Source organism: Convolutriloba macropyga, chromosome 8 (assembly GCF_964194025.1).
Source record: "Convolutriloba macropyga chromosome 8, txConMacr16.3, whole genome shotgun sequence".
Taxonomy (NCBI): Eukaryota; Metazoa; Xenacoelomorpha; order Acoela; family Convolutidae; genus Convolutriloba; species Convolutriloba macropyga.
This window is the reverse complement of record NC_134475.1, coordinates 29476101-29502342: the sequence shown is the minus strand read 5'-3', so window position 1 is coordinate 29502342 and position 26242 is coordinate 29476101. Positions and strand designations below refer to the sequence as shown.

Sequence of the window (26242 nt, the reverse complement as noted above, 5' to 3'; positions counted from 1 at the left end):
CGTTAAGTTTTAGCATCTTGTTAAGATTTTGTTGCAAAACGAAAGATGAATATACACAAAAAAATAATTATTCTTAGGAAACCGATTAATTCGAAATAATTGCCAGTGAAAAAAGTTGAGAATGAATTACACATTGACTGAAACAATACTAAAACAGGGGTAGGCCTTGGTTAGCTTCAGAGGACATTAAATTTCTCTCAGAACCATTCGTTTCACTAGACTCTAAAAGCTATTCACAGAAACTGTTTTGGAGACAAAAGTTTACAGTATGAAGGGTGGTACTTAGAGTTTGACCCCCTTACCACCCCGCCACTCCTCTTCGTTTATTAATCTTTCGTTTTGCAACGAAATCTTGATAAGATTCAAAATCTTAACGGTTAGAGGAACAATTTAATTCTCATTAGTAGTAAATTTCGTCCGCTTGCCCCCTCCACCCACAACGCCCCATATTACCCCCCCCCCCAATCACAACCCCTGCTGCCCCCCTCTGTGTCCCCGTGCGTTCACCCTGTGCACTCCCTTGTCTTCATTCACGCTTTAACTTTAATTACGCTTATGCTGGCCGCCCTAAACGTAGCAAGCTGATGATGAAGCCGTTTGAGAGCAATTCTCTCGGCTTGAGTTGGTTATGTTTAGATGAGCTTCATCTGTATTTAGATCAGATTGTCAACTATTTCAAAAATTATTCTTTTTAATAGCCGCCCTCATCTTCTCAGCTGGCTATTATAGCGCTCCTATTTTTTTTTACTTCGTCGAACTTTTTTTTTCGCTTTATCCGTTTTGCCGCTTTTTCGACATTTTGCGTGAAATATTTGGACTTCTCTAGGCTAGTTTCACTCTTCTAACATTCTGCTAAAAGTCTTTTTAAACAGCAGCTGCTCACCAAAGCAATTCAAAATGAAGAGAGTCAGTATAAAAAAAATCAAAGTCAGAAATACAAACGGGATAAACCCATAAAGCCCATTTTTAGATGCCCGGTACTTGAACTTTGTTCTCATAAGTTTTAGCTCCTATCAATAATGCTTATTGGTATTGATATTAGACCCTGTATCCTCTCACTGAGAGACAGGAGTGTGTTCAATTACGAAATGACCTCAAAATAAATCGCACTTAAAAATGTTTTTATACAAAAGTCAATTTTTGTTGATATTTTCTTTTCTTTCAATCCCAATAAAGTTATGGGAATCAACGGCGGCTATTTTCCGGCAATCTGCCGGGTATGCTTTGGAAAACCAGTTGTTTCTCTATTGTTATTCTGATACTATTTAATTGCTCTCGAACGAAGTCTTTTGTGTGCGAAATTGGTGATCGATTCTTCTGTCATTCTGTCTTAGAATGTTCTTTCGCTCGCTTGAGTGATTTGATTTTTGTTCAGGGAAACGAGATGAACGTCAAAATCGTGTTATAAACTTAGTTGTAGTGGTCATTAAGTGTACGCTTCACTGAAGCTAACCAAGGCCTACCCCTGTTTTCGTATTGTTTTAGTCAATGTGTAATTGATTCTCAACTTTTTTTCACTGGCAATTAATTCAAATTAATCGGTTTCCTAAGAATAATTATTTTTTGTGTTCATTCATCTTTCGTTTTAAAACAAAATCTTAACAAGATGCTAAAACTTAACGGTTAGAGGAACAATTTAATTCTCATTTTTAGTAAATTTCAAAAAGACATTCTTAAAATAAAAATGAAGTGCTGCCGTTTTATTATAGAAGATATGAGCAAAATACTTTATAAAAAATTTGAAAATTGATCCCGGTAGTTGATATTTTCCATAAATATTGCACTAAATAACTGCTGAAGTCTATCACTGCCTGCCAAAGGATTTCGAAACCAAAAATATATATTTAATTTTGAGTTGGTTACTTTTTCTTTAAACTAACTTTTTCATAAAAAATGCATCTAATTTGAAAGACATTAAATAAAAATAAGCCCCTTTTCTTCTGTGTTGTCATATTTATAAGGTTTTATCTGCCAACTGTTCAAAAAAAGAATATCGAAATTTTTGTCTCCAAAACAGTTTCTTTGAATAGCATTTAGAGTCTAGTGAAACGAATGGTTCTGGGAGAAATTTAATGTCCTCTGAAGCTAACCAAGGCCTACCCCTGTTTTCGTATTGTTTCAGTCAATGTGTAATTGATTCTCAATTTTTTTCACTGGCAATTAATTCGAATCAATCGGTTTCCTAAGAATTTTTTTTTCGTGTTTATTCATCTTTCGTTTTGCAACAAAATCTTAACAAGATGCTAAAACTTAACGGTTAGAGGAACAATTTAATTCTCATTTTTATAAATTTCAAAAAGACATTCTTAAAATAAAAATGAAGTGCTGCCGTTTTATTATAGAAGATATGAGCAAAATACTTTATAAAAAAATTGAAAATTGATCCCGGTAGCTGATATTTTCGATGAATATTGCACTAAATAACTGCTGAAGTCTATCACTGCCTGCCAAAGGATTTCGAAACCGAAAATATATATTTAATTTTGAGTTGGTTACTTTTTCTTTAAACTAACTTTTTCATAAAAAATGCATCTAATTTGAAAGACATTAAATAAAAATAAGCCCCTTTTCTTCTGTGTTGTCATATTTATAAGGTTTTATCTGCCAACTGTTCAAAAAAGAATATCAAAATTTTTGTCTCCAAAACAGTTTCTTTGAATAGCATTTAGAGTCTAGTGAAACGAATGGTTCTGGGAGAAATTTAATGTCCTCTGAAGCTAACCAAGGCCTACCCCTGTTTTCGTATTGTTTCAGTCAATGTGTAATTGATTCTCAATTTTTTTCACTGGCAATAAATTCGAATCAATCGGTTTTCTAAGAATAATTTTTTTCGTGTTTATTCATCTTTCGTTTTGCAACAAAATCTTAACAAGATGCTAAAACTTAACGGTTAGAGGAACAATTTAATTCTCATTTTTAGTAAATTTCAAAAAGACATTCTTAAAATAAAAATGAAGTGCTGCCGTTTTATTATAAAAGATATGAGCAAAATACTTTATAAAAAATTTGAAAATTGATCCCGGTAGTTGATATTTTCCATGAATATTGCACTAAATATCTGCTGAAGTTTATCACTGCCTGCCAAAGGATTTCGAAACCAAAAATATATATTTAATTTTGAGTTGGTTACTTTTTCTTTCAACTAACTTTTTCATAAAAAATACATCTAATTTGAAAGACATTAAATAAAAATAAGCCCCTTTTCTTCTGTGTTGTCATATTTATAAGGTTTTATCTGCCAACTGTTCAAAAAAAAAATATCGAAATTTTTGTCTCCAAAACAGTTTCTGTGAATAGCATTTAGAGTCTAGTGAAACGAATGGTTCTGGGAGAAATTTAATGTCCTCTGAAGCTAACCAAGGCCTACCCCTGTTTTCGTATTGTTTCAGTCAATGTGTAATTGATTCTCAATTTTTTTCACTGGCAATTAATTCGAATCAATCGGTTTCCTAAGAATAATTTTTTTCGTGTTTATTCATCTTTCGTTTTGCAACAAAATCTTAACAAGATGCTAAAACTTAACGGTTAGAGGAACAATTTAATTCTCATTTTTAGTAAATTTCAAAAAGACATTCTTAAAATAAAAATGAAGTGCTGCCGTTTTATTATAGAAGATATGAGCAAAATACTTTATAAAAAATTTAAAAATTGATCCCAGTAGTTGATATTTTACATGAATATTGCACTAAATAACTGCTGACGTCTATCACTGCCTGCCAAAGGAATTCGAAACTAAAATTATATATTTAGTTTTGAGTTGGTTACTTTTTCTTTAAACTGTAACTTTTTCATAAAAAATGCATCTAATTTGAAAGACATTAAATAAAAATAAGCCCCTTTCTTTCTGTTGTCATATTTATAAGGTTTTATCTGGCCACTGTTCAAAATTGAATATCAAAATTTTTGTCTCCAAAACAGTTTCTGTGAATACCATTTAGAGTCTAGTGAAACGAATGGTTCTGAGAGAAATTTAGTGTCCTCCGGGCGTTACCTGTTATCCAGTTTTTAAGCAGGCAAAGTCAAAGCGGTTAACGAAAAATTGGCCCACAAGACTAATAAAGACACAAATTTCGTTTGAGAAAAATTGATAAAGATTTACATGAAACGTTTTACAGCTTAGAGTAGTTTCGTTCGAGATTTTTGGGGAGCAAAATAGTTGTCAACGACTTTTTCAACATCTGCCATGATTTAACGGATATGATAGCCATATATATTAATTAAAAGTCGCGGCACTGTAAAAACCAGAATTCAGAGAGGTCAACAAAAAAGAGACGTCAATACACTTCTGCTGTTAAAAAATTACACGCTATTTACGTTTTCAGAGAACAAGAACACAACACTCTTAGAAGAGTAGCGAGAACAACTAATAGGACATGATCATTTCGCGATCTCAATCTCAATGTTACAGAAGGTAAGCTTCCTTATCATCATTGTTAATTCCAAAAAAAAATAATTAGAAATAAGCAACAATTACTTCCGCACCACTTCTAGACTGCATAATAATTTGGATTGATGCATGTGACAGAAGGAGATTTAGATCACCGCTATTTAGATAACCAATAGGAAGCGAAAGAAAGATAAAAGAATAGTACCTCGCCGTCAACAGTCTCTGGCTGAAAAAAAAATTGAATCAAATGCATGAACTGCCAAAAACACAGATGAATACAACAAAACATTCCTCGCTTTATCTAGGATGTCGGCCGACAATCTTGTAAGATCTTGTATCAATAAGCATAATCTGGCCTTTAAAGGACCTCTGCAAGAGATCTTACATGGTAGTCGCTTTCTGCAAGGTTCTTGAAACATACTAGCCCCTTTTTGAATAATATTACAAGATAGCCTGTTTTTGCTAGACAGTCAGGACAATTGGTTATGAATCATGGACAAAAACCGATTTTCAACCGATGAACGGCAGAAATAGAAAAATTGACACTGACATTGGAAATTTTTCTAACCCTAGGTGAAGGCAGTTTTGCAGGCGCCATCGCTTCCTCCAATTCATCAGGAGGCAAAAACGTGAACACATACAAGTTGCCGTCTCGTCCAGCCGACACGAGGAACTTCCCAGTAGATGATGTTCGAATAGCCGAAAGTGCACCCATGTCAATGTCATGCATCGGAAGTACCCAGAACTTCTTCAGGTCGTCGAAGTAGATTGGGTTCTCGGGGTTTGAAACATTGTCGGGAAGTTGTATTCTAAGTTTGCCGTTCTCCAGGCCGAAGAGAATCATTTCTGTGTTTGCCGTTGTGCTAACAAGAAAATTGATTTGAAATAACTAGCAAAACTTGGGTAATAATGGCTACATAAATTGAACTGCTTTGGTAGCAATTAAAAATAAAAGGCATTACTTTGAATCTCTAAACAACCAAAGTTAAAACCAAATTGGTTTAACAATTCGCTGAAAAATTTGAAGATGAAAAGAAACCAAGCACAAGAAAATGGAAGCAAATTGGAAACAGTGCTAGCTTGTCATCTTTTCGTTATCATCGTAATAAGTTTGAACTGGCCCACAAAAATGCAAAAAAAAACGTTTTTTTTGCTTATAAATTCCGGTCTTGTATTGGTGACGCTAAACAAACTTATAAACTTCTCAATGAAATCAGTGGCAGAAGTATGCAATCTCCTAAGGTACCAAAACTTCGTTCGTGTTACTGCTACACCCTACAATGAGGATGTTGCTGAGAAGTTTAACTCGTTTTTTTAATGCCCCCAATGAAGTCTGCAGCACTCTACCTGAGGTTGAGTGCCCAGATTTTGCAATTAACAATAAATCTATGTATCTCTATAAGGTTACAGATATTGAAATATTTTTGAGATAGTCAACAACCTAGAAAATAAACGTCATCAGGTATTGATGGTATAAATAATATACTGGTTAAACTCTCAGCAACAGTGGTAGTTCGCTTCCTCAAACATTTGAGAAACATTTCAATCGCTCCAGGCATTTTTCCTGAAATACTAAAGTACGCAAAAGTTTTACCGCTGCATAAAGGAGGTTCAAAAATTGAAGAGAATAATTATCGACCAATATTACTCCTTGTTATATGGAGTAAAAATTATGAAAGTGCCATGTCAAAAAGAGTCTACAACTTTTTTGAAAGCTGCAATCTGCTAAGCAACTGTCAATTTGGTTTAAGAAGCAAGCATAGTACCATTGACGCACTTGTAGAATTAACCGAAAATGTAAGGCAAAAGTGTACTGTCAAATCTATACATTGTTTCTTCCTTGACCTCCATAAAGCATTCGATACCACTGATCATATAAAATTACTTCAGAAGTTGGACTCTTATGGTGTCAGGTCCAAAGCACTAGATTTGTTCGAGTCGTACTTAACGAATCGCCAGCAACGGGTTGAAGTTAATGGTGCTGTATCTAAATGGCAAAGCGTTAAATACGGTGTTCTACAGGGTTCTATTTTTGGTCCCCTCCTCTTCTTAATAAACATTAATGATTTACCATTGCTGTGCACAAGCTCAAAAAGTTTGTTGTTTGCTGATGATACGAACCTAACTTTCATTGATGTTGAAAGTGAGGTCGTTCAAAAAGAGTTAAATGAAGTAAAAGATTGGCTTGCAGCGAATAAATTGTCTCTTAATGTTAATAAAACAGTTCAGATGAATGTTAAGCAAAATGCTATTGATAATGTGTTCCTGATTGGTAACTCCACCATAAATGTCCAACCGGTGTGCAAGTACCTTGGTGTCTTTGTAGACAATAAGCTATCTTTTGTTTCACAAGTAAAATACGTCACATCGAGACTCTCTAAGCAGTATGGCATAATGGCAAAAATTAGGCACTTTGCCCGTGATCTAAATTAATAGAATACTACAAAACTAACTTTCACTCTATTATCCAATACGGTGTTCTGATTTACGGTTGTACAAACTATTCAATGTTGGAGCCTATTTCTTTGCACAAAAGAAAATTTTGAAGCCAATTTCTTTTTAGGAAGTATAAAGATAGTTCTTCAGATCTTTTTATGAGGCTTAAAATGTTAATGTGTATCAACTTCATATACACAAACTTCTTTAGTTTGTCCTTAAATCATTAAGTAAGCTCCACCAGGAGCCAAAACTCAATGACATGTTTACTTTTGTTGAAAGGCGAATAACCCTCAGTTCGGCAAAACTGCTGCTAGAAGACAAATTGAAAAAAGATCAAGTCAAGCAAGGGTCACTACGCTTTTCAATGCTCTTTCAAATCCAGACGTTTTCATGGAGATATTGTTTGCGGTTGTGTAAATAAAATAATTATTTTTTTAAACACAATTTCAATGAAATTTATTTATTTAACAATGATGATATTGTCAAAAGCCTTTTTCTCCTGATTTTTTCTCTTTTCTATATCCTTGGATAAATGCTACCAGAGGTTTATTCGAGAGTTGGCTTTTTTTAGGTTAAAATATGAGCCTCTAAAATGAGCCTCCTAGTGGATAGTACTATACGAGGAATGATGACCCGGAAAAACTGAGGCCAATCGGAAATTCCAATAAATAGATACAGCTTTTTTTTTACACGAGAACATTTATTATTACCTTTTTTCTCTTAAACTTATTTAAATCTGGATTGCAAATTTAGAGATTCTCACTGGGGCAGGATTTGCGGGTACTAGTACCCCGTTACCTGTCCTCTTTGGTTGCGGTAAAGAGTTATTTTGTCTATTATTAGACGTTAGATTTGTATTACCTGATCAAAGAAATAAATTCTTTCTTTCTTTCTTTCTCTGAAAATTAAATGTGAAAAATTGTTAACAAAAGGTTTTTTGTAGCTTTTTGCAATCAAGAGTTCAATTTATAAGAATTATTTTGTCCAACACCAAGTCTTCTAGGCATCAACAAAATTAACTCCACTCAAACAAACATATACCGACAAATGTCTGAAGAATTGCTCTTGAACGACAGGCGAGGCAATTTAATTCATGGTCTTTTAGTCCAGATCAATTTTTCTTTATTGGTGCAAAAAACTTTAAACCCACCGTGATTCGAACCACTGACCTCTCGATCCATCGCCACCCGCACTAACCACTGCGCTACGAGTCACTTAATTTAGCTTTGCTGCAACCGGTTTTATATTAGCAACTACGAAGCACTAGAGATCACTCAAAAATGATAACGAAAGCGTGAAAAAGTCACTTGAGAAATCAAAGAATGTTCTAGGAGAAAGGCACAAAATTGTCAAGAAAAAATTTTGCATAAAAAAAGACACACACGTTTACCATAATTGCTATGAATTTCGTTCAAGAGCAATTAATGAGGTTCAGATTTCAGTCTCAATTAACAAGTTTTCCAACTGACCCGGGTTGCCCATCACGAAAAACTCATATAGTCATATTGGGTCATACATTATTTGTGTAATTTTCTGTTGTACATGCACTTTTTTGAGCGTGAATCGCGTTTGATGAACAATTATTGCATCGATTCTCTGACTCATTTTGGATTCATTTTTGGAAACTTGGATATAACCTATGAACCGCGTATGGTTTAACAGTACGATCATACAGAATCGAGTATGGTAGGTTTGAAATCTCACGGAACCTAACAAGCAAAATCAAATTTTCAGAAAGGTCCAAAAAGTCCCAAAAAGTCTGGGTGACATTGCTCTCACCATTGACTATAGAAGCTGATTGGCATGTCATCTATGGCTGGTATTTCAATCCACCGCTGTGGTTCTCCATAACTCTCGCTCTTTTCTGCCGACTCTGATTCTGCAAAGTCACACTCGTAGAGGAAGCCAGCATCAAAACCACTCTGCAACGCACATTTTATACATTTTATATCCATAAATAATTATGTTAGTTTTCATTAAAAAAAGAGCTTTCCCAGAAAGCTGAAGCAGTCGTGAAAAAAGCGAGCGTTTCAGAAATCACTGGACAGAGTTCGAAGGTCAAAGTTCAACCAGTTGAAGACAGATTATATCGAACAAACGATGAAAACATTAACAAGCAAATGGCCAGTTTAATGCTCGCGTTCAAACCATATTGATGCGCAGTTGCATGTTTCGATATTTTGCCTATTTCGATTTCATGGAACTATAAAACGTTACTGTACAACCCATAGGGTTGAAAAAAAATTAAATTGATAACATAAATACCAATCCCTTTTTTCGAAAAAAAATATGAATTTGGTAAGTCTTACTGACCATAGTGAGCCAGAATTTGGTTCCATCCATGGAGTAGAATCCACTGTTGATCTTGTAAGTCTCCGGGATGAACAGAGGAACTCCCTCTTCCGGATCTGGCTCCTCTTCCGAGTCCGGTTCCTCTGGCTCCTTCTCTGGGTCAATCAGACCTCGATCTATTTTCTTCTGGCGATCCTTCCGTCGTTTTTCCCGTCTGGCTTTGCGTTCTTCCTCTCTGATTATTCTGCGTTTCTCTCTCTGAAATGAAAAAAAAATATTATTTTTTTTGTTTCGATGTTCAATGATGGCCATCGGTTATAGGACAAATCATCGAAACACTTAAACTTTCCTCAAGACGTTTGTTTATAACTTAAAACTTATAGGTGCGAAGCAGATATATTGCTTTCGCTGCGATTTCAGCAGCATAGATAGAAAAAGATGAAAAACAACATAAAATAAGCTGATCATCACTATTTTGAACATGCTGGAAATCAAATAAATTAATCCAGCAACAAAAACGAAACATAGTAATGAGCTCTGCTAATTTGCCTAAAGATAGTCGAGACCTTCGAGACAATTATGGAAATATCCATGTTTCGAAGGAAGCAAATATTTTGCTTCCTTATACATTTCTTACCCCTAGATGGTCTTTGATGCTTTTGAATCTGAAATTTCTAGTTGCCAGTCCACTGATCTGGAAAGTCTTGGTGGAATCAACAGATCCAGGCTCCGGAACCACGAGGTCAGCTACTCTTCCATCGTCACCAATTACCAGCAAACGGTTTTCGGCTAAGTGATTGGCTAGCTGCAGTTGTTGCACGGCGCATGAGATTGAAATGTAGCCAATCGGATTGAGTTTGAACTCATCACCCACAGAGAAGAAAAATATGGTCTTGTCTGAGCTCTGAAACAAATAAAGTTGAAAAAGAATGATCAAGAAATGTAATCTGTCGCAAGAAATGAAGAAGAAATGTGCTGCTTAAAAGTCAATTGTGCTTCTCAACTGTTATAAATCAGTACGAAAAACTTCGTTATATTTGTTATTGGATTATAACTAGAATCTATCGCACCGCCCACAACACCCGAAAAGCAATATACCTGTGGGTATGAGGAAAAACAATTCAACTATAACTAACAAGAATCCTATGAAGATATACTGGTGCTCAAGATAAATTTCAAGAAGTTTTATTAAACCGCAGCCCGCTTAAATGTTGCCTTCTCAATTAAATTGGTGCGGAAGAAGACTCGAAAAAACCATATTTACAAAAACTATTTTAAAAAATTTGAACTTGTTATTTTTTATCTTATCGGTTGCTAAATTATTTGGTTTTCTTCCGCAGCAAATACAATCGGCAAGTCTAAGCAGTCCAGTCCTTTTATTAGAACATCTAATACTGATCGGATAAAAGTTTTTGTTGCCATTTTTATCATTACACATAGAAAGAGAGAATGTACGAATGGAACTGTAAAACATCCAGGAGGCTTTTGGACTGTGCCAAATTTCCAATCAAGTGTTCTTAGCACTGTCCCCTGTTCAGCACATCACATTGGAAAACGTGCAATAATTAACAACCATAGAGCGTAAAAATATTACCACACGGTTATTCTCACAATCGGGAAGTTAACAAACTTTATCACACTCCCAGGTTACCCACCTTAGACGAAACTTTGAAAACTTACTAAGACTTATACGGTGCCGTAGAAAACTTACAAAACTTTGTACGGCACCGTATAAGGCCGTAATAGGTTTTCTACGGCACCGTAGCCAATTGATACAATAACCAATTTGTAAACTCTAAATTCCTAAAATCGATTTTAAATCTAACGCTTATCTCATACAAGTCACTTTTTCATCACTTTATGGCACTGGGTATAACTTTTTAAATCTCTGAAAAATTACAAAACTTAGTACGGTGCGTATAAGGCCGTATCAAGTTTTGTAATTTTTCTAAGGTAATGTTTTTGAATTTTATTTTGCTCTGCAGGTAGGCCTGATGGTGAAAAAATTTATCTCGAAACAGTTCGAAATTGCAAAAACCTGTTACGCTTCTTCCAAGACCGTACCAATTTTTGGAATTCTAATGATATCTTTTAGAGTTCATGTCATTGATCAAGCAGAAAAACATTCAATTCTAAAAATCCAACAAAAGCGTCAAAACTGAGATTTTGTTCCAAAGAAGACCAATGCTTACGTATTATGTCTCAAAAATGATCAGCTCTAAAATGAAGTTTGAAAATAAATTTTGCGGTTTAGGTGAATCAGATAAAAGTAGCACTGTTTTTAACATGAAACTCAAAGTACCACTTACATAGCTGGTAAATAATTCCCTAATTACAAGAGCAGGGTTTATAAGAAGGAATAGAAAAATTAATGTGTTTGGTTTGCGTTCTGTTCAATTAAATCTGTTCTGGTTTCTAAAAAAAATTTTTTATTCAAAAATTGGCTCATTTGAAAGTTCATTTTCGAGCTTTTTTGAACATTCACAACAACAAAAGTCCTCTTGCAGATCTACAATCAGGTTAATTAAACTTTTTACAGAATGATTTAAGAAGAATCATCAAATGCGCAACAATAATTACATTTGATCGCTTTAAAGAAATAAGTCAAGATTTTATATTTTTTCAAAGTTCTCTATAGCTTTGGCATCTAATTGGCTAATCAACAGTGCAAATTCTCGCTGCTAGGCTGTCACTGCATGCATTTTTATTTGTTTGTCCTGAAAATTTTTTATTGAACGGTTATTCAAGATTGATTCCTGAAAACAATGTCCAATGTCAGATTTTGTTGGCTGAGGTGTGCTTTTTGTAATCGAACAGGTTTTTCTGCGTGCAATTTGTGTTTTCCAGACAATACTTAAGTCCCTTAAGCTAACTAAATTACTGGTTACTGGTATTTCAACGTTTTTTCCACTTTCATTGATTTGTCAAATTTCTGTGTATGTTGTATTGTATCAAAACAGATAAAACGCCATAACATTCATGGTGAGGTTTGAAAGTTTTTTTCATCCTATCATGAAGGTTTTACCTAACGAGAAACAAAAAAAATGGAATGAATTTGCTCCCAGAAACACGCCAGAAGTGCCGTTTAACGCCGTCAAGAATGTTTTTCGGCGTTTTTAGGCTTCAAAAATAGCTGAAAAAATGGGGTATAATTGCGGAATTTGTTAATATCTCCCAAAGTACTGTATCAAATTTGTTGGGCATAGTCGCCTTTTGATGGTAATAAACTCCTTCTGTTTGCCTTGCTAACTGCAATCCCTGCTAACCGCAAACATACCCAGAACATGCTGGAAAAGTCTCAAAAAGTCGGTTTTTCAACTTCACAGGAGCCTTTTCCGACATTTTTCTATGTATTATTTTACCGTAATTTTGTCTGTTTTGGAGAGAGCTTTTCGGGCCTAGTTTTTTTAATCTAGTGCTCTGCTTGATTCTCCTTTAGCTCCAGTTTGTAACTCCGCCGTAGCCAGTCCCCAGCCCGGATGAGAAAGGAGGAGGTAAACACACCCAGAACATACCGGAAAAGTCTCAAAAAGTCGGTTTTTCAACTTGACTGGAGGCTTTTCCGACAATTTTCCAGCTATTATTTCACCTTTAAAACCTTATTAATCTTGGTACGGCATTAGTACGGCACCTTATTAATCTTGGTACGGCCTTAGTACGGTACCTTAGAGATCTTAGTACGGCCTTACTACGGCCCGTAGAAAACTTAGCAAGATCTTAGTACGGTTTTGATCAAAGACTTATACGGTGCCGTACTACGGCCTTACCAAGTAATCCAAGTTCGGGCAACCTGGGCTATTGAAGTGATTAGTCTACAAGTTAATGACACTCCTTTATCGTCACTGTTAATATAGAACAGTGGCGATAAGAGAGTGGGGATAAACACATAGTCTAATGACGAAGCAAATTTTTTAGTTTTCATTGGGCATTAAAGTTTTATCCGCCAAAAAATTATGCTGTTATCGGAATGCGAGTTGATTAAATACATATACGCGTGTAAACAGTGGATGTAGAGGTCTCTTCACCTAGGAGTTTGGTAACTTATTAGCGGTGATAAAAACTATAACAAGAATGCGTTTAAATATATTACCGCACTCTTATAAAAGATTTATCAGTACACTAAGAGAACAGTACATAAATCTAATGGTGCTCCAATAACATTGCCATCTTCTTGTTCCGACCCCCACTTTAGTGGGGAGGGAGGAACTATATACTCAACTGGGTTTTTTTGTTCAATCAATTTTGGCCGATCGATATATTCATCGTACAGAATTGTGAGTGGTATCATTAAAAACCACGTATATCCTAGAATAAGGAATAAAAAAGATTTTTTCTATTTTTGTTTTTTACAGGGAGTTATCGAGTATTAAAGTTTTGAGAACATTCAACTGTTTTTGTTCACATTTTCAGCAATTTTTGCTAAAATTTGGCACAATTTCGGTAATATAATTTGAAAGAAGTTTGAATTTTTAACGACAGAGTGTTATTGTTACCGTTAGAGATAGAAGAGCATTGCTGAAATGTTTTTTATGAAGTTTTTGGCTAAAAATTTTCGACAAAATTTTCAAAATTCGAACTTTTTTCATGATAAATTGGCACAAAATATGCTTTTTTGGTCCACTCTGTTAAAGTTTGCCCTATGAAAGTCTTCTGAAATTAAATTTTAGCCGTTTTTTGCATATTTAACTCGATAAATATACAAAATGCATCGTTGTTTTTTTTAATATTTGAAGAATTTCACTCAAGAAATGGTCTAATGCGCAAACACTTGAAATACTTGGGCGTTTTGTTGGGCGCGCGGCAAAATCGGGGATATGGTCGACATAATCATGGATTCCTAGAATCAGAAACCTTCAATTTTTGTTTTAGTGCTGCCTTCTTTCAAAAATTTTTGCTTTTGTTCTAATGTTAATTATTGAAAAATTTTTTTCACAGCTCCACTAATGACAGCTCCCACTTAAAAAAACATGAGGCTGAATGAAGATAAAGTCTGTTTTCAGAGAACCATAGGGTTTTTATGGCTTTGAGGAATGTATTTGTTTTAAGGAAATTTCAGTGATTTTAGGATCTTGTCAATATCTTATATTAGTTTTTGCGTATTTAAGTCAATTTTTGCGAATTCTCAGTAAATACAGGTCGAAATTTCTTCACTATAGAGCAAAACCTAATTTTGTGGCGGATTGTTTTAACGGAAGGTTTTCTTGCTTTTGGTACTACGAGTTTTCACACAAAATTTTATGATTTTTGTTCATAATTGCCCATTTTTGCTGTTGTTTTTGTTTCTTTATTAAAATGTCGCAATAGTTAACAGTCTAACTGAAAAAAGCTCTACAAAATTTGGAATTCAAAATCTTTTTTTGTTTTCATTACATGTGGTTTTAAGTGCTGCGACACCATTCTCTTGCAGATTTGGGTAGAGTTTTTTTGCCCTCTGTTTGTTCTTAATTTTTGTTGTCAAATATTTGGTGATGAAAAGCCTCAGTGGCCAACTAAAGACAAATCATTGAACTTAATAGCTGATATCAGTAAATAGCTAATGGTTTTATTGACTTTCAAATTATATTCCTAAAGATAGATTAATAGTATTCTTCAACTTATCCCCTTTTGTTCAGATTCGGGTGTCATTTGCTCAGTTCTTGTCGACTTGTTACCAAGTCGCATTGAGGATAAGTTCAACATTTTGTTCCAATAAAGTACAGGTTAATCTTCTCTGTATAAATTTAATCTGATACCATCTTGATTTGGTTACTAATGTTTTTCAAAAAATGGACAACGAGTTTCGGTAGTAATTAACATTTGAAACTATTTGATCTTTATCGCCGTCTTCTCTGGTAGTCATATTATGGTAGTGACAGGTTTCATAGGACCTCTAAGGTTGATTGTTTTATTCGTTTATTAGTTTGTTGAACGACATGTTGCCGTGTTAATTTTTTTATCTCTTCCTCATTTGGTAGACAATAAAGTGAAAATGTAGATGAGCGGGGTCGGAACTTAATGTGCGAACGCACATTACCGAGCCTCCTTGTTTAATAATTAAAAAAATAAAATTCGGTGTAAATTGGGACATAAAAAATTTATTGGCCTGGATTGGTTGCCAACTTGCGCTCTTTAATTTAGCTTTCCCAGGGGACTGTACTTCTTAATTCAGCGGCCCAGGAAAATAAAGAGGTCTAGATCTGTTATAATTACATGGAGAAAAAATTGCATACGTTTCAATTGTCATATCAAAACCTGTAAAAAATTCAAATTTGTAATGATTCTTTTGCTTTTCCGTCGAGTTTTTTCAAACCATCTCAAATCGATCTACGTTTCTATTAATAGTATTCTTCAACTTATCCCCTTTTGTTCAGATTCGGGTGTCTTTTCGTATTTTACAATGTTCTTTCATTTTCGTGACTTCGCATTATTTAGAGCTCTTTTTAATGTTTTGTTGAATCAAAGAATAAATTCTCTGTTGTTTAAACGTTTTGACTGTGGTCTTCAGGGCTTAGACAAATTGTTTCAGAAAATTTGTGAAATTAAGATACTTTTCATTTTTGTGGTTCTTTTTGCTGTCAATTTGTGATATTCGTTTTACAAAAAGACTTTATGATGATCAAACAAGACGCAATTGAAGATTTTAAATTCTCCTGGATAAATTTTTCTGTAAATTTAATGGCTTCAACAATGTGGTTTCGTAAAGTTGTGTGTGAATTTTTTGGTTCAGCTTGTACTTAATGTTATTTTGTAGTCCTATGATTTAGTTTCACTGATAACAGGCGCAATTAGTTTTCCATTTAATTGCAAGACAAACTGTCTACTCTTTAAGGCTAAAAATTTTGTTGTCTATGAATTTTAAAAATATTTGTTTTTTTTTTAAAAAAAAGACAACAGATTTTTGAGAATTGCCAATCTTATTAATGTTAACTTGTAGCATAGCATCTCTAATGACAGGTTACGTACGTCATTTATCTATTGAAAAACAATTTGCTCTTCATGACGGTTTCATTTTCTTCAAATGGTCTTTTTTCTTGGTACAACCACTTTTCATAAAATATTCGTGATTTTTTCATATTCGCCCCTTTTTTGCAGGTTTTTGTTTTTTTTCGCAGTATTTCAAAAATGGACGTCATTGGATTCACAATTTTTTCCACTTTAATAAAACGTAATCGAAGATTTTCAATGTTTTTATTAAACAGCTCAATGTTAATTGGCTGGGACATCGTTTTAGTGCAAATTTTTTCGTGCAAATTTTTCCTTTTTGCCTGTATTGGTCGTTCTTTTTGCAGTTGTATGACATATACTGGATAGTGAAATGTCTCAATCGCACTCTGTGGAGGTATGAAAGAATCTCTCAATGATTTCATTTGATGCATAATGTTTCTAATCAGTTCGAATTCTATTCTTTTCAAAAAAAGCAAAATTTTTTAAAAAAATTTTGCCCATTTGCTCAGTTCTTGTCGACTTGTTACCAAGTCGCATTGAGGATAAGTTCAACATTTTGTTCCAATAAAGTACAGGTTAATCTTCTTTGTATAAATTTAATCTGATACCATCTTGATTTGGTTACTAATGTTTTTCAAAAAATGGACAACGAGTTTCGGTAGTAACTAACATTTGAAACTATTTGATCTTTATCGCCGTCTTCTCTGGTAGTCATATTATGGTAGTGACAGGTTTCATAGGACCTCTAAGGTTGATTGTTTTATTCGTTTATTAGTTTGTTGAACGACATGTTACAGTGTTAATTTTTTTTATCTCTTCCTCATTTGGTAGACAATTAAGTGAAAATATAGATGAGCGGGGTCGGAACTTAATGTGCGAACGCACATTACCGAGCCTCCTTGTTTAATAATTAAAAAAAGAAAATTCGGTGTAAATTGGGACATAAAAAATTTATTGGCCTGGATTGGTTGCCAACTTGCGCTCTTTAATTTAGCTTTCCCATGGGACTGTACTTCTTTATTCAGGGGCCAAGGAAAATAAAGAGGTCTAGATCTGTTATAATTACATGGAGAAAAAAATTGCATACGTTTCAATTGTCATATCAAAACCTGTAAAAACTTCAAATTTGTAATGATTCATTTGCTTTTCCGTCGAGTTTTTTTAAACCATCTCAAATCGATCTACGTTTCTATTTTACATGATCTTCCCTGAAACATTTATTTGCGGATCCCTTCTATTTTTGTCCACCCATAATGCACTCCTTGTTTATGAGAGATTCATTTCAAAAGATAGTAACTCACTGGCATTCAAGGATTTTTGCTCTCAATTGTCAAACAGATTAGATAGGAAAGTCGTTCACACAAAAGATAAGCGGTCACACAAAATATTAAATCCACAATTTTTTCATAGTGTGCCCTTATTTTCAAGCAAAGTTAAATTACCATTCAAGCATTAATTTCAAAATTTACCATCATCGCTATGTTGTAAATATGATTTAGGTATAATCACATCCAGCGTATGAAATTCATACAATATGCTAGAACATGTGTCTGGTGTACAAATCAAAGTGCAGTTCAATATCAGAAAAGATCCACGTTTTGCTCTGATTCTATCAGCAAACCAAACTTGTTCATTGTCTAGTCTTGACATTAAATTTTCAGTTTACAACCCGAACATTTGAGCATACATTGAAAGAAAACAATAGAAGGAGAATAGCAGAAAACTTTGAAAATAAAAATAATTCGTTTTTAGTTTTTTTTTGTTTTCGCAGGTATTAATTTACGTAAGGAAAAATCGGCAGATTTGAGCAGATAGCGCAAAAATGTCACCTTAATTAAACGAAAACTATATTCTTTTTTCTAGTTATAAAAACATATAGAAGAAAAAAACGTATTCAGTTAAGTCGAACTTGCCTTCAAATCTAGTCAAAATAATCCAGTTCAGTTATCAAAAGAAAATGCAGAAAACGCGAGCACGCTTTAGTAAAATTCTCAGCTTTGGACACGTTTCATAACGTTTATACTGATTTCTGTTTGAAAAGAAAAGCCGCGTACAAGAAAAAAATTTATGTACAAGTAGATGTTTTGAGTATGGGGAAACCTTTAAGTATGGTGATATGATCCTATAAAACAAACTTTTAAGGTTTTCAATTTTGGACATTTTTTTTGCATTTGACGTGTTGGAACTTTATTGGGAACACACACAGCACATCCTACTTGTTAAAAAACGAAGCAACTCACCCCAGAGACTAGGTAAGTATAGTCTGGATTGAACTCAAGTGCGGTAACATTTGCATTGTGAGGTTTTAGCACTTGAGTGAGAGTGAAGCTGGCAGATCCCATCTTGGATCTCCTAGACAAGTCCAGTTCTCTCTTTGTGATCTTCATCACACGTAATACTCCATCTCCAAAGCCAGCTATGATTGAGGAGCCCTTCGGGTCGACCTGAAAGGAGTTTCACTTTAATCAAACCCAGTTTTCGTACAAAGTTTGGTCTAATTGTTCAATAAGTCTTGGATCCTAAAAAATTAGTTTGAAACTTTTTAGAGTTTGAATAAATGAAACCCAAAAATTAAGCTTTTCGAGAATCCTGCAAAACGCATTGGGTAGACAATATTTCGACAACAGCGGAATGTTTGTTTTGTTTGAGCAATAGTCCAGAAACAAGCATTTTTTTTCAAAAGAGATTAAAAAGCAGAGAAGAGAACCGATTGATGCAATAAAACATCAATTATGTCACCAACTAAGTTTTTACCACTATACGTATTATAAGTATACATTTTTAAGAGAATGTGACAAAATGAATAAAGTTGAATAAAAAACGTACACTTGTGGGCAGCCACTGAATGCAAGTTCCAGGTGAACTGAACTTCTGGACACACAGCTGATGCTTGGTGACATAGTCGTACACCCGGACAGTCTTGTCATTGCCAGTTGTCGTCACCAAATCAGTCAAGGGGGAGAACCCGAGGCCATTGATGGCACCCGCGTGGAACGAGAACATCTTTTCAGGGGGTTTCGTCTGTACAACAAAAACAGCTGCTGATCATGCAATCAATCAATGGGACCCTGAGTTTTCTAGAGCTTCAACAGCCCAGCCTACTTCGTAGTTTGAATAAAATTTCTAGATATTGTTTGCACTTGTAAGATTGGATGATTTCTGTACACAATATTAACTTTTTTGCTGAAAAGATGAAACAAAAATAGTTTGTGAATTGGCGCCTTTTCATGAAAAACTCTTGAAGTTTCATCATGGATTGAATTCTTTTCACTAACAAAGCTGTTCACGATCATTAGACCTCGTACACATCCTGTTTATATTTTGAGAAAGCAAATTGTATGCTATCATCCACCAACCACAGCTATTGAAAATAAGGGCGACAAATACTTTGTGCTCGTTTACTATTCACGTGATCAAAATACGCACTGTGTGTGAGAAGCTCAAATCGAGTCTCCATATACCCCCATCCGCATCCTGTGCGTACCAGAGACTGTCTCCGTCCAGTGCCTTGATCATCCACTTCAACATGGCCACACTCCCATCTTCGTCCCTCACCAACAACTCATTCATGGAATCCATCTCGAAGATTGCTCCCTCGTCAGGTGCCTCAGCCTAAAATGTGAAACAAAGAATTAATGGCTTTACATTTCCTGTAATTTTGGACTTAAACCATGCTATATCATTGCTCCTCTCTGCTACAATAAAATCAAGTCGCGAAAATACTCTAAAGGTAAGCAAAATTTTAGAAGTGAGGTTGTCGTTATAAAATGAAGTACTTGGTCGATTGTCTCGAAATCCCAGACGCGGATGAACCCGTCAGTGCCCACAGTCAACAACTCCCCCTCATCCATGATGAATTGCTGAATGGCACCCACGTGACAGGGCCTCCTATTCTTCTTCCCAATCTGGACTTTGATCAGACCCCCGTCCCACAACAACATGTTGCCTTAAATAAGAGTTTCAATCATAAAACCCACTAGATTAGACTGAAATAAGATTAGACTGGCAACACATTTCTGGGATAGATGCAAGGTCCATTGGAGAAAATGACAAACCGTGATTTAAAATGACTATATAATACATTTGCGAATTTTGTTCTATTTTGTTTCGAGGTCAAATGAAATTATTTTTAACTACGCATATCTTTGTGCAAACTGAAAAAGAAGATCGGTATGATCTCGTTATTTGTCCACTTTGTTTGTTTTTTTAATACAGAATTGAAATTTATTATTTCTTACATACACAGCATCACAGAGCGGATACAAAAAGACAGAAATAAAAAAATGATGAGACGACAGATTCAAAATTTTTCAGTCCCTGTGTCCCTCTCAAAGTTTGTCACAGGAACAAAAACACGGCTAATTCATAAATGACTCGCAGACTAATTCTGCTCTTATCATAACATGTCAAACGAATAGGGGGGATGAAACAAATGGCTTGTTCTCCAATCAGAGAGTTCTTAATGTTAAACGCTAAAAAGAACTTTGCGGCTATCATTTTAGCTGCAGATGTTGAATACTTTAAGCGAGACACCAACCTGATGATTCTGATTCATGAAATAAACTGTAATATAAAAAGGGCAAATCATATTTAAACATTAACAATTAGGTCCCCTAGACGAACTCCGACGCTTACCTTGCAAGATGGTGCGTAATCTTACAAGACTCTTGCAAGATAGCCGTCTGTAATAGACCAGGGCCTTATCTCGTGAGCAAAACTAGAAGCAAGGTGAACTTAAGTAATGATTTCTATGATATGAACTGACCTTTACTTTTAATAGTGTCAATATGGGGTTGTTTACCTGATTCGCAACCCGAGAGTACTTTTCCATCCGGTAGTTCTACATATCCCTCAATGTCTGACAACTCCGTCTTCCCAAATCTTCCTATCTCTCCCTGCAACTTCAACCCTGTGAAGGTACGCGCCATCTTCCAGAATCTACACAAGACAAAACTTACTCTAATGACTCCAAAACTTGATTGAGTCACTTGGATGACTTCACCTATGTAAAACTTTAGTGCTACGCTTTTGAGAAATTCACAGATTTGTTGAAAATATTAATATCATTTTACACTGAATTTTTAAAAAAGTTTGACTCGTTTTTTGGTCCCGCTTTGTGTCGACAATTTATAAAGCCACTTTGACACAAAAATTTTGTGATAACTCTCCTTTTAGTGCAGTTGGCTTTTTCCCATCTTCTCAAAGAGGCTCCGTAGTTGTTAGCGCTAAGTACTAAATGATGTGAAGAATGAGTTATCGGTGCAATTTCTTTTCTAATAAAGGTTTTCAATTGCAGTTTTTTTTGCTAATTGCTGTTCCGAGCACCGGTCCGGTAAAAACTCTCTTTTACTGCAACTAATTGTTATATTCGAAAATGCAAACAACCAACTGAACTGCAGTGAGCAGAATCTACTTAATGAACTTCAAAAAATTAAATGCGTGCTGTATAAATTCACAAAAGTCTTTTTCAACCAATTAAAACTAGGGCTAACCAATCATATTACGGCTCTTTAGAAAACGTGGAGAAGATGGGTTTCGATTTTTTGTCTTATATTTTTTGTGGAGGTGATGGGTTTCGATTTTTTGTCTTATAATTATGAAGAGGGTTTTTTGTCTTATTCGATTTTTTGTCTTATAATTATGAAGATTTTTTGTGTTTCGATTTTTTGTGGAGGTGATGGGTTTCGATTTTTTGTCTTATAATTATGAAGAGGGTTTTTTGTCTTATTCGATTTTTTGTCTTATAATTATGAAGAGGGTTGCTTAGCGTGCAGCAAAAAACAGGTCACGATTATTGCTATCTTCAAAGTCAAGAGCTTTACTAAATCTGTTAAGTATTAATGGAAAGCAGCAATTATAGTGGTTTGTTCTAAATTTTTATTGAGTATTCCAGATCAAAAATCTAAAAGTTTACTTTCTGTTTGCTTTGATATTTCCTGTTGTTTTCTCAATTGATATATGTGAAGACAATTTAATTACAAGAAATTGAGATTGAAAACGCAACTGCTGTATGTTGTGAGAAGAACACTACAATTCGCGTTGACCAAGTTGATGAGAATTTCGTGCCAATTTAAAGCCATATTTGTCCTATTGTTGATACTCAGTTTGAAGATTGCTCTTGGAAGTTTTCACCGAATTTGGCAAGGATGCTCGTGTTAGTTTTGACAGGCATAGTACGCATGCAGTAGAAGAACACATTTGTAGAAGAATAGATGCATGCACTTTGCAGAAAATGTTTTAAAAATAATTAGAAATTTCTGATTAACATGTGTTGTGGCAGAATGTGTAGAATAAACCCTGCTCCCGACCGGCCACAACTCTCTTTAGATGTTTCATCAGCGGGCTCCTCCGTGGTATCAGCCCTTTATTCGGATAAGGTCAAGATTGGTAGGCTCGCCCCGCCAAACCTATACTATTTACACATACGTTCGGTATATTGGCTATCCCGGCATTGCCAGTTGTTTTAGTAGGGCCAACATCTCGTCGAACTTGACAAGTTATGGGGGGTCAGGCTGGTAATTCATCTTGTACTTGTGTGCAGTGATTGCAGAGTGATGATTTCAGCAGTGAATGAATGCATTGATGGTTGTTTTTTTTTTGTTGAGTAACGTTAAAGTAGGAGGCCGTTCAGTAGAAGTGTATTAGCGTGACCGTTTTTTTATAGTCTCGTCCGGGTTAGTTTGCATTTTCAGGGTATAATGAAGCAGTAACATATCAAGCGGTGGCATCTCCCTTTGATGATAGAGTGAGCGGGGAGGGGATAAGAAATGAATTAATTATCCTGACTTGACTGTGATGCGGCAGTAATGGAGTCTTGGGAGATGGGTTGAGAAAAGGTTGTTTGACTGCTTTATTGATTGAGTTATTCCAATTACGTTTCCTGTGCAGAGGTCAAAAATTTTGTACTAAATTTATTCTCCAGCTATTGTATATATTTTATCAAAACTTTGGGTATTCTATTCTATCAAAGTATGGACGCTGAAAGGTTCGTTAAATACGGTTTGGGATTCAATAAGATAGCATTAATGAATAATAATTTTTTTCTGCGACAAGTTTTTATATTCAAATATGCAAGCAACCAACTGAACTGGAGTGAACAGAATCTACATGAATTTCAAAATATTAAATGCGTGCTGTATAAAATTACAAAGGTCTGTTACAACCCATCAAAATTTAGCATCGTCATAAAAATGTATCAAGTTTTTTCAACCATTTCTCCAAAAAAATCCTAAAAACGGAAAATTACGTAAAAGTTTAACCATCTAATTTCTATTTCTTGGTTTAACCGAGGAACAATACTAATTATTGAATGCTCATCGAGTGTTTTGCTTTCGAGTGCAAAACGTTATTTGCTCAACTCGTTGAAACTGTGGTTAAAATTTTATCAGCATTTTTGAGCACTCGAAACATGTAAATTCAGTATATGCAATCACATGGTTAAATAATTACATGCTCTCGAATAAAATTAAGTGTGCTTAAATTAAAAAATGTGTAAATATAATAAAACATTTGAGAAAATTTTAATCTGCCATATTGGTTCTTCGCTATTATAGGTAGAAATCAGATGCACGCGATTGGCAGTATGTGACTGACCTGATGTGACCTTGACCAGCTGTAGTTAGAATGCCCTCTAGATCGTTTGAAAATGAGACTCTGAATATCTCCTGAGAGAAGGCCTTGCACCTCAGGGTAATGTGTTCGTGTCTCCAGTTCCAAATGGTCAACATGTAGTCGGGCTTGCCACCCAAGGACGCCAACATCTCGCCAGCTCATAATAAAAAGGTCATATGAAAAGACTTGAATTATTTGAAAATGAAATTGTAAATAAATTGTTTGAAAGCAATAGATGTAACCATTTTGATGTAACCCTATCTTAAAACAGTTTTTAGAATCGCAAACAGGATTAAAAGTTTTTGTTCATTTTTTTTAAACCTATGTCAATTGCTCACATCGCATGAAAATTGTCTGAGATGTTGGTCGTTAAAATTTCCAGAGCAATATTTTACAGTTTTCATCTTGCTTGTTTGTGACCACCCCCCCCCCCTCCCCCCACCACCACCATCTTAGTGGGTATATATTGTTTGCGCCCCCATTCGCACAAGCTGCATTACAACATAATACAATAATTTGGCGAAAACGTGCTTCACAAATGGGGCTGGTAGCAGCGTATTTCATGGGAATAATTGTATAATAATAATAATATCACCACTCTTACTTGGGTCAAAAGTGACAAACGAGTAGGACTCTTCGGTACCCTCTCGCAGTATTCTGTACAGTTTTAGACTGGGGTACTCGTAGATACAGATGTCTGGATTCTTCCCCTTCTCAGCCACTACGAAGTACTTCCTCTGCGGGTGCACCTGAACACACAGCAACCACTCACGTCAAATCAATTGACTTGAAACACGCACGAGCAAGTTTTATAATGCCAGATCTTTGCAGTGCCATATTATAGAATGCACTTTCCTATATAGAGAGAGCAAAGGCAAGATTTCTAAACTGCTGGCATTTTAGAACTTGCAAAGTCCGTGTTTCAAGATTACGCAATCTTCGAAACTCGGGTTTATTTCTCGAAATACACTGTTCTAGATCAATACCACATATATCTTCAGTGGTGACTTCAGCAGAGTCATATAACCAACATTTAAAATTCGATGGAACCGAGCAAGCAAAATAAAAGGCCATCCAAGACATTAACTTCGAGAACTTATCAAAATCAGGATTAAATTTTGGGTCCTTGGCAAAAAATACAAAAGCGCTATAACCTAATCTGGCTGCTTTATCATATCATGGGAAGTCTTTTTATGATTATCTAAAAACAGTGCCAAAATCGAATAACAACGCGATAATATTACATAAACCCATCGCTGGAAATTTTCCGTATGTGATAAAAGAAAAATAGCATACACATCCTTCATTTTTTCAAAAGTTCAAGCAAATGCTTTATACTATAATATAAACACCACTTTTTAATTGTGCCTCAATGACTTCAGGATGAAAACTTTTTTACAATTGCTCCAGATTATTATCATTCCTCCTACCTTCTAGTATAAAATTTTAAAACCAATTAATCTGCTTCCCAAAGCCATTAATCGACCAGCCAGAAAAGTCTTTTGATGTCCTTCCAGGTATGTAGACGTACTTGGTTTTCATACTAGTATTTGCTAAAAGGTATTTGAGTAAAATTTTTATTGTTTGATTTTTAAAGACCAAATTGAGTTGTCGTACTAACAGTGATTGCTCCCACTGATCCGCCCCCGATAACTTTGAGGTAAGTATGCTTGCGCAGTTTCATACTCAGCACTACGACCAGAGAACCCGCTGAGAACAGGAGATGGTCTTCGTCCAACAAGTGCAAATTGGCTCTCTTTGTACAGTCGTACCCAAATGAGTGACTAAAACATTTGATAACTCACAGATTAGAGGAAACGAATATCAGCCAAAAAAACATTTATATAGCCAAAATGACTTTATCTGCAAAAGAATTAGAATAAGTTAATATCAAAGCCGCTAGAGCGGGCATAATTTAAACATTATATCTAGAACATAACTCTAATAACAGTAAAAAAAGGAGGCTCGGAATTCAGTGCCTTTGCACAACTAGTTCCTAGCTGCCACTTAAATGGATAATCAGAGGGTACAAAATTCCTCAATCAAATCTCAGATCATAGGAAACATAATCAAGCGTATCTACAAATAAAATTTTTAAAAGTCGGATAACTTTTCCGAACAATTCCTGCTGTTTGTTTACTTAATTATTTCTTGTCATATACAAAAGTTTGTGTTGTATGAATGGATTTGCCAATTTTAAAAGACAAAAAAATTAGTAATACTAACATATGACCATAAGCAATTGTCAATTGATAATTGCTTTCTTGTCATATGTTATTATTTCTAAATTTTTATGTCTTTCAAAATTGGCAAATACAATCATAAAACACAAACTTTTGTATATGACAAGAAATAACTAAGTAAACAAGCAGCACGAATTGTTCGGAAAACTTATCAACTTTTAAAAAATGTTATTTGTAGATACGCTTGATTTGGTTTACTCTTATCTGAGATTTGATGAAGGAAATTTGCACCCTTCTTAAGAAACACAAGCAAAACTTAGAAAAAAATATGACTTTAAACAGTCTGTTCACAGACGATAAAAAATAATACTTAAAAGCCGATGAGCTATTGTACTGCTGAGGAGGT

General features: G+C 34.8%; 1 protein-coding gene across 6 annotated transcripts in view; it reads right to left on the bottom strand.

Moving 5' to 3' along the window:
* The window catches only part of LOC142344658 (cilia- and flagella-associated protein 44-like), a 139135-nt gene that overhangs the window by 90076 nt on the left and 22817 nt on the right, over window positions 1-26242 (bottom strand). For 4 of the 6 annotated variants that reach the window (XM_075396484.1, XM_075396486.1, XM_075396488.1 and 1 more), the window contains exons 2-14: window positions 25275-25437; window positions 24258-24402; window positions 23636-23810; window positions 20844-20980; window positions 19819-19988; window positions 19469-19654; window positions 18869-19063; window positions 18283-18486; window positions 9756-10022; window positions 9140-9376; window positions 8606-8748; window positions 4956-5250; window positions 4593-4613 (exon numbers count right to left, since the gene is read on the bottom strand). In XM_075396484.1, coding sequence (XP_075252599.1) covers window positions 4593-4613; window positions 4956-5250; window positions 8606-8748; window positions 9140-9376; window positions 9756-10022; window positions 18283-18486; window positions 18869-19063; window positions 19469-19654; window positions 19819-19988; window positions 20844-20980; window positions 23636-23810; window positions 24258-24402; window positions 25275-25437 — 2338 coding nt within the window. The remainder of the gene's footprint in view (window positions 1-4592; window positions 4614-4955; window positions 5251-8605; window positions 8749-9139; window positions 9377-9755; window positions 10023-18282; window positions 18487-18868; window positions 19064-19468; window positions 19655-19818; window positions 19989-20843; window positions 20981-23635; window positions 23811-24257; window positions 24403-25274; window positions 25438-26242) is intronic. The other 2 variants (XM_075396485.1, XM_075396489.1) reach the window with 1 other exon arrangement.